We start from the raw sequence: 9,364 nt of genomic DNA, 5'->3' as shown, positions 1-9,364 counted from the left end.
GGGGGTGGGTGGGTGCATGTCGTGTTTGATTGTTTCAATGTTTGCCACCTTCTGAACGTTCCATCCTCGGATTTTTCTGGTGCGGGTTGTGTTATCGAGGGATGTCGTTTTCTTATCAGACACTTTGAATTAGTGTCCTTTCATCAGCGAATTTGTTAGTCCATCCTCTTACTCGGACGGCAAGTTCTCAGTAGTACGGTTGTTAGTTTGGAACTTTTCCATTCCTTCTTATATTGAACATTTATTTCATACTTGTTAATATATGATTTCGTTTTATTCAAAAAAAAAATTGTTATATGCAATTGTGAAAGTTACAATTTTGGTCCCTAATAATATATTTCTAAGGATGAAAAATAGTTAATTTCGTGACTAAATTAGAGTCAAAATTGTAACGTATGATAATTAGAGATTAAATACACTTATTTTATACCAAAGAGAGTGACTAAAAGTATAATTATTCGTATTGTTATTCATTACATATATATATATATATATATATATATTCCCCCACATTTCATTTTCTATATTTATTGCATATTTTGTTGTCTCGTTTTCATGCAACTATTAGATACCGAAGGTTATATGAAAGAAGAAAATTCTCTATATTTTCTCTCCACACGTGTCGCCTTCGCAGGCCACTTAATCGACCCGGCCTGAGTTCCACTTTCATTCATCGCTATACTAGCTGGAGGTCCCTCCACAGATCATTCCAAGAACATAAGAGTTGCAAAGTCAATCATGCCGGCCTTCTCACACAAACGTTGATATGATTTACTGATGATTAGGTTAATAATGAGGTTTTAGTACGTTTAGACTCCATCATTACGCGTTTTGACCCATTCAACTTGGTTAAACTAGCTAATTTGTAGCTTAACTGATCACAGAGGTAAAATTTGAAAAGAAAGATCAGAATCAAGTCTCACTAGCGATAGTGTGGAAGCAATAACTGAGTTGAACTAAATTAATTTTGGAAGCGTTAACTGAATAGGGGTTGAAGATTCAGCCTTTTGAGAGGAAACTAGCTAATTAAACTAATTTTGGAAGCGATAACTAAGTAGGGGTTGAGGATTCAACCTTTTGAGAGGAAACTAGCTAATTAAACTAATTTTGAAAGCTTTAATTGAGTGGGTGGAGTATAATATTTGTACATAAAAGTTACATATTTGATTATTCCAAATACTCCCAGTTTGTCGCACAGAGTCTTTTTAGTGCAATATAGGGTGGAGTATACTCAAAGCCCACCTCTTTTTATATGAGAATGCAATCGGGTGCCACTGACCAATAAGTCTTGGCATATAACTTATGTAATGCCAGGCCACTTAGTCACCGATCTCGAGGCAGAGAAGATCCTTTCTTTGAGGTGTATATATTTTGAGAGAAGTGATAGGTTGGGAAGTGGTGACGGCATAAACTATTAATAGTTAAAATGAATGTGTGACACACACATGTATATATATATATAGTTTGTAAACATATATACAAGAGAATACGGCTAAACAAAAGTGATGTGTATAAGCAAGAAATAGATACATACATGCAGTGGAGGGCGGGCATCTAATGATTGAGCAATACAACTTTTTTCTCTTTGGTAGTTTTCACTTTAAAAATTTTCAACTGGCAGAAATGCCTCACCCACCCACCCACACAGATCTCTTTACAAGATACCCTAAATATGTAATGGCCAATAAGAATACTCTGTTTCTCTTTCAAACCCATGGACCATGTCCCCTCCCATCCCTTTCACTTCTACCCTTCTTATCCTCTGTATAATCTCTGCATTAAACCACCCCCCACCTTCTCTTTCTCCATGAATATGCCCTCCAATCCCACATATTTATTATGTATGTATCCTTTTATAATAATAATAATAATGGTACAGTGCATCAAACCAAGGTCCTTTTTTCTCTGTCTAGTGTGTATGTAACTAGTGAGTTGAAATTGTTCTGAAAGACAGTGAGCCTTTTTCACGTTACAGATTTAAACTTCGTGTTACGTGATGAGTCAGTGTGTTCCGAGCTGGGATGTTGAGGATAATTCGACCACGACGGTGAAGATTAATGGCGTCGCGCAATCGGGGTCTAGTTCTTTTGGGGCGGATGTTCCTTCGTATGTATAGTAATCTTTTTTTTTTTTTTGATGTTTGAGATTATTGGGGGATTGTGTGGGATTATTATTCAGTATCGTTATACTATATTTTGATGGTGCAGATTGGACTATGAGGTTGCGGAGCTGACGTGGGAGAATGGGCAGTTGGCGATGCATGGATTGGGGCCGCCGCGGGTGCCGAGCAAGTTGCTGGCGGCGGCGACGGCGGTGAAGTACACGTGGGATAAGCCACGCGCCGGCGGGACGCTGGAGTCGATCGTGAGCCAAGCGACTTGCATGCCGACGAACCGGAAGGGTGACGGCGACGGTGGTAGAGGAGGGCCGGGCGGGGAGCTCGTGCCGTGGTTTGACCACCACGGCGGCGGCGGCGGCGGGGATAACCCCGCCGCCGCGGCCTCCGTGACGGTGACTATGGACGCCTTAGTGCCGTGCGCCAACAACAACAACAACAACACTAATAACCGAGAACCGCCGTCAACCGGACGCGTGGCGGGGTTCTCCGGTCTTGTGGGGTCGTGCAGCGGCGCCGCCGCCGCAGCCACACGGGAAGCCAGTTTAGCACGCGCCGCCGCCCACGAGTGGAGCAACAGGGGCACCGACCAGATGAGCGTGAGCGGAAGCGCCACCTACGGCCGGGATAGCCGGCAGGTGACCATCGAAACCACGTACGATAGGGATTTGGGCAACGAAGCCTACACCTCCGCCTCCATGGGCTCGCCGGAAAACACCAGCTCCGATAAACAGTGCACAAATAAGTCCAATGATGACAATGATCACTCCGTCTGTCACAGCAGATCTCAGGCAAATATACCCTCATTCTTCACGTTCTAAATATAGTCTACTGGTCTTAATTTGAACCGATCAGGTATAGACAACACAGTTGTCTATTATCTTTTTTAGTTTGACCCAATTAGTTATACGCTGGTTTACCCTTTGTTGATTATAATCACAAAATTGGTTTTACCTGTGCACACAGTTAAATAATAACTACTGATTTTTCTCTGTCATCCAAAAAATCAACAAAAAATCCTTATTTTTTTTCCTATGCAGAGGGAAATTGGTACTGATGAAGAGGACAAGAAGAAAGGAAATGGAAAATCCTCAGTCTCAACAAAAAGGAGCAGGGCTGCTGCTATTCACAACCAATCTGAAAGGGTATGTAATTAACAATCTTATAATATAATTCCCTTTTCTTAATCAGTTATTAGCTGAATCATATGATATGTTGCAATTAAGAATTTGTTGTGTCGGAGAAAGACTAATTGCATGCATGCATGATTATTACCAGAAAAGAAGAGACAAGATTAACCAAAGGATGAAGACGTTGCAGAAGTTGGTTCCAAATTCTAGTAAGGTACGAAGTATATATTATTTTTATATGAAACCCCACTTTTTTCTATTCGATACCATGATTGTGCTAATATTATTGCAATCGTAATAGATAGGAATCTTATTGCAATCGTAATCTTAATCTTGATTAGCCCAACTTGTTTCGAATAGTACGATATTGCTTGGATATTCGATGTTGACAACTATCACAACCTTACCCATAAACTATAAATCCCTCCTTTATTAGCCTGTCTGGGTGGTTCTTTAGTTACTGACGAATAAGTTTGACGTAAGATAGTAGAATATAATACTTTTTAGTTAAAAGTTTAATTTTTTTTGTATGAGTTTATAGAAAAATATTACATGTCAACTTATTATTATATCCCAGTGTTTCATGTAAGACGATCAAACACAAGACTGACTTTCCATGAAATAGAGTTTTCGTCTTCTTTATTAGATTTGGGTGGGAAATGAATAAAAAAAATACTTTAAATGATAGCATAATTGTGTTGATTTGATTTCATTCTGACGGGTTGGTCCGTCGACTCGGGGCGTGGATCAGTGAGGATACGTCCACGGAACGTCATCTCCTAGATTATAATATTTTAGTACAAAAATCATATTCTATTCACCCGACCATCCTTAGATTAAATTTTTTATTATTTTTGGGTGACGAGAAAAATCCCACAACAAGTCAACATCTCCACAAAAGATATGGATCGGACGGAGTAATTATCAATGAAATATGAAAATGGATTTGGAAACAAATCAAAAGCTGGGAGTTTTAATGACTGAAAATGATGGCACATGCGCACACACATACTCTCTCTATATATATATATATTTAGTAGATATATATAAAGAGGCAAAACAATAGTGAGGGTGGTCCACGAAATATGATACGGCCCTATCACATGTGGCGTAGGAAAAGTTTGGTAATAGTGTAAGGATGCTAGTCCACACACGTTACGTTAAGGAATGGAGACATGTCGACAGAAGGGTGTTGGTTGTGTACACAAATCTCATCAACCACCTAAATACCTCTCCTCCTACGTAGGACCGATGATTACTCTCCGGTCAATCATATATGGGCATGCATGGCGTGTGATCTCAGCTACCCTTCCTTCAACTTCACATTGAGTGGCAATTAGTACACACTTGACTCGAGTAATTCCAGCCAAGTTAGTTGAATAATTGACCTGATAACTATAAGATTCTAAATTCGATTTCTTGTGAGAGACTCTTTTGGTTCAAGTTGATCAACTATGATCTATGGATAACCTGATTAGTTAGTTTATCTCATTGTGGCAACGTTAGGGTCACACGGATTTGAGGGGCTCCCTCTAATACTTACTTTTTCCTAGTAACTGTAGGCTTTCTAGTAAATCAAAGTGTGTCTTTAGACTCACTGATAACTCTGTCTAGTGACTAGTATGCCCCAGACTCTAGAGTTACAAGGCGGGCTAACTGACTCATGGCCCGATCTAGTGATTAGTGTGCAAAGTTATGATAATGGTTCTAACTTAGTATGACAAATATTTGATTGAATTCATAATTTTTAACGATGTTTTTGCAGACGGATAAGGCTTCGATGCTGGACGAAGTGATAGAATATCTGAAGCAGCTTCAAGCGCAAGTGCAGATGATGAGTAGGATGAACATGTCGCCGATGATGTTCCCGTTGGCGATGCAACAACAGCTGCAGATGTCGATGATGGCGCCGGCGGCCGCCGCCGCCATGGGAATGAACATGGCCGGGATGGGAATGGGTGTGATGGACATGAACAGCGTTGCCGCCGCCGCCGGCCGCTCCAACATCCCCGGAATCCCTGGGCTCCTCCACCCGGCGGCTGCTAGCGCCGCCGCCGCTGCATTCATGCCCATGGCCGCCTGGTGGGAGAACTCCCTCGATCGCATGCCTACCGCCGCCGCCGCCGCCGCTTCTTCCATGATGCCTGATCCTTTAACCGCATTTCTTGCTTCCCAATCTCAGGTACCCATTTTTATTTTCATTGGAAAAATTACGTTTTTTGCCGGGTAATTATAGAATTCTAAGTGTTGGTCATATCCACTTTTCGTTGCAATTCTTATCTTTTCACTAATAAAACATTAAGGACTGAAATTTGCAATTTTAGTATAACTCAAGTAGGAAAGATGTGCATAAAAGTACGAAAAATTCAAAGTCGATGATAATTTAAGGACGAAAAGTGAGCATGACTAACATTCAGACATAAATTTTATAATTACCGTATAATTTAGGAATGAAAAATATAATTTTTTCTTTTTCATATTTATTGATAATTGATAGGTATATTTTGTCACCATTAAAAATCTAAATTGAAAAATTAGATTATATATATATTATTTCCAACATTAATAGAAAGATTTATTGCTTTTCAATTGCAGCCAATGACAATGGACGCTTTTAGTAGGATGGCAGCTTTATACCAGCAGTTTCAACAAGCCCCCGGTGGTCCCAAAAATTGAGTTTTGAAATTCAGTTCATACCCTCGAATAGTAACGACTGCAATTTCTTCTTCATTAAAAAATAAAGGTTTCCTCTTTTTTTTTCTTTTTTTTTTAATTTAGCAGTTGAATTGATTAAAAAGATCAGTATGTGTGATTAAAGGAGGCAATATATAAATTAAGAATTGTGTAGGTTATTACCGGGCTATGTTAGCTTCATGTACACACTCTAGCTAACCCTATCATGAATATTCTTTAAGATTACATTGAGTTCAATAATGGTTGTATAAAAGATATTTTGTGACAAGTCATATTTACATTAATTGAATTACACGCAACGAGGAAGACAGATTAGTGTTTGTTGTGTTTGACGTTGAAATTTTAGTGAATATGAAAAACGTTGGGAACAAGACATTAATACTTTACCATTGACTACCTACTTCTTCTCCTACTCCATCCGTGATTCACAGCACTTGGAAAATGTTTAGTACGAAGCATTAATACTTTACTATAGACTTGTTCAACCACTCCATGTGTGATTCACTGCTTGACAACTAAATTGGTTCAGACTTCAGACACTTCACTTGATAACCACATGTGACGTTTCAAGATCTGACATAAGTCTGCTTGGTTTGAATTGGTCAACTATGATCAACCTAGTCCGATTTAACTTATTGTGATTTTTTGCCGACTGGGGTCACAGTATAAGGTGGGATTCTTTATTTCTCTTTTTGTCCTGTTTTATCTGTCACGCACATTACAATTCATTGAGTAATTATATCATCTATGATTTCTCCTTTCTTATGACTTTATATATTAACATTAAACTAAACATTACAAAAAGCTTAATTGTAAATTAAATAATTTGAGTCAAGCTAAGTTTTGTTAATCGAATATGATAAATAAAATGAGATGAGAGCCCCCATGGCGCACCTCAAATTGTCAACCAACCCAAAATACGTTCATAAGCTTTGTAGAGTGCAGAGTTCAAATCTTACCAAAGATTATATTACACTAAAAAGGGAGGTATATATAGGTAGACTTGGTTGTTTCATGGCCAATCTGGATACTAATATACAAGTATTTGGTGGCATGTAATTAAGTTAGTTGAGATATATCTTGCGAATTACCTACTTCACTTGTTTTTATGACAGGAGTGCGTAGTACCATTAAGTTTGAGGTTGTTTTCAAAAAAAAAAAAAAGTTTGAGGTTAAAATGTATTATAAAGTGAGATGAGAATAATATAATATTTAATGTAGAATTTGAATGATTTCATTTTTATCCATATAACAAAGTAAAGTAATTGATGAATATTAAAGGTACAATATATGAATAATGAAGTGATTGAAGGAGGAGAAAGCTGAGGGGGTTTGTTTGTATTGATGGCAAGCAAGACACACAAAACATGCAATGTCGGGCAAGAGAAGAACACGTAAATGATTGCAGTTTAATTTGTTAGTCGACTCGTTAGATCATCAGGTCAAGCCTTCCATCTCCACACGCTTTGCACACAGTTCATCGTAATAATATATATAGAAATCTGTTCAAATGTGGCCGCATCTTTCCGTGCGATCGGTGCGATTCACACCACGGCCGCATCTTTCCGTGCGATCGGTGCGATTCACACCACTCAATGTTATAAAATGCACCACTCAATGTTAGAAAACGCACCACATGAAAATACACAAAAACACCAAAAAAAATACACCACACACCCAAAGTAATGCACTATAACTCCTTGGCTCTAATTGTGCATTTCCAAACACTGTGTGGTGTATATTTCCATACTTAGTGGTGTGTTTTTTAGTGATGTGTACCTAACGATGCAAATTTGTGTGGTACATTTTCTAACAATGAGTGATCTATATCTGTATACATAGTGGTGAGGTCGCACTGTTCACACGTTAAGACGCGTTCACACTTGAACTCTACTCTATATATATATATATATAACATTGCGTGTTTAATTTGATGAACACTCACGAACATACGTACCTACTCATATAGCAGATCGATGTATTTGAATTGACTATTTGAAATGGGAACAACAATTTATTTCATATGTCGCAAATTTCATGTGTACCATCGTCTTGTTGAATACATATATTTTTGAATCATAGGAGAAAAATTAAAACAAAATTAGTTATTTGCACCTCGAATCGCCTAAATAAATGAACAAACATATTAAATTATTATACTGTTTCTCCTTTTTTTTTAAAAAAAAAAAAGAAAAATGTTGAAAAGCAGTAAAGCACATAATAACACCACCCTTACACCCTACACGTACTCATATATGTATGTGTATATATAGGTATGTATCATACAGATATTTATATGTATATATGCATGTATTTATATGTTGACCAATGATGTCAACCCTTTTCGATAATCATTATCTCAATTCTCAGTTGATAAAACATCTTTCTCACATTAAAAGAAAAAATGACTCTCACATTCTGTCTTTTAACTCCCTTTTAATCACCACTAGTGAACCCGCAAACAAAGTCATACATCTTTTCAAAGCTTGAAAAGTAGTCTACCACATAAATAACAATTTTTATTTTTATTTTTGAAAATAATTAACAATTAAGTACTAAAAACCTACAAATTTAATTTATTGTAAAAAATTAATTCAAAATTCAAATTTAAAAAAAAAAAAAAAAAAAAAAAAAAAAAAAANCCGTGCGATCGGTGCGATTCACACCACGGCCGCATCTTTCCGTGCGATCGGTGCGATTCACACCACTCAATGTTATAAAATGCACCACTCAATGTTAGAAAACGCACCACATGAAAATACACAAAAACACCAAAAAAAATACACCACACACCCAAAGTAATGCACTATAACTCCTTGGCTCTAATTGTGCATTTCCAAACACTGTGTGGTGTATATTTCCATACTTAGTGGTGTGTTTTTTAGTGATGTGTACCTAACGATGCAAATTTGTGTGGTACATTTTCTAACAATGAGTGATCTATATCTGTATACATAGTGGTGAGGTCGCACTGTTCACACGTTAAGACGCGTTCACACTTGAACTCTACTCTATATATATATATATATAACATTGCGTGTTTAATTTGATGAACACTCACGAACATACGTACCTACTCATATAGCAGATCGATGTATTTGAATTGACTATTTGAAATGGGAACAACAATTTATTTCATATGTCGCAAATTTCATGTGTACCATCGTCTTGTTGAATACATATATTTTTGAATCATAGGAGAAAAATTAAAACAAAATTAGTTATTTGCACCTCGAATCGCCTAAATAAATGAACAAACATATTAAATTATTATACTGTTTCTCCTTTTTTTTTAAAAAAAAAAAAGAAAAATGTTGAAAAGCAGTAAAGCACATAATAACACCACCCTTACACCCTACACGTACTCATATATGTATGTGTATATATAGGTATGTATCATACAGATATTTATATGTATATATGC

At 37.2% G+C, this 9,364-nt stretch overlaps 1 protein-coding gene across 1 annotated transcript; it reads left to right on the top strand.

The window, feature by feature from the left end:
• The first annotated feature begins 1,577 nt into the window (after positions 1-1,577).
• On the top strand, positions 1,578-6,250 carry LOC116016453 (transcription factor UNE10). The gene is made up of 6 exons (XM_031256720.1): positions 1,578-2,106; positions 2,208-2,907; positions 3,157-3,261; positions 3,395-3,460; positions 5,012-5,428; positions 5,842-6,250. Exons 1-6 carry the CDS (start codon positions 1,997-1,999, stop codon positions 5,920-5,922), a joined length of 1,479 nt encoding a protein of 492 aa, XP_031112580.1. The 5' UTR covers positions 1,578-1,996; the 3' UTR covers positions 5,923-6,250.
• The last annotated feature ends 3,114 nt before the right edge of the window (positions 6,251-9,364 follow it).

This window comes from Ipomoea triloba, chromosome 4, assembly GCF_003576645.1.
Source record: "Ipomoea triloba cultivar NCNSP0323 chromosome 4, ASM357664v1".
Classification (NCBI taxonomy): domain Eukaryota; kingdom Viridiplantae; phylum Streptophyta; class Magnoliopsida; order Solanales; family Convolvulaceae; genus Ipomoea; species Ipomoea triloba.
The sequence above is the reverse complement of the archived record's forward strand: the minus strand, read 5'-3'. Positions and strand labels throughout refer to the sequence as shown.

Bases quoted from the DNA above. Each gene is read 5' to 3' on its own strand.
- LOC116016453 (XM_031256720.1), top strand. From the start codon at position 1,997: ATGAGTCAGTGTGTTCCGAGCTGGGATGTTGAGGATAATTCGACCACG. The intron at 2,908-3,156 runs GCAAATATACCC...TTTCCTATGCAG, and splicing joins TCTGTCACAGCAGATCTCAG to AGGGAAATTGGTACTGATGA. The intron at 5,429-5,841 runs GTACCCATTTTT...TTTCAATTGCAG, and splicing joins TTCTTGCTTCCCAATCTCAG to CCAATGACAATGGACGCTTT.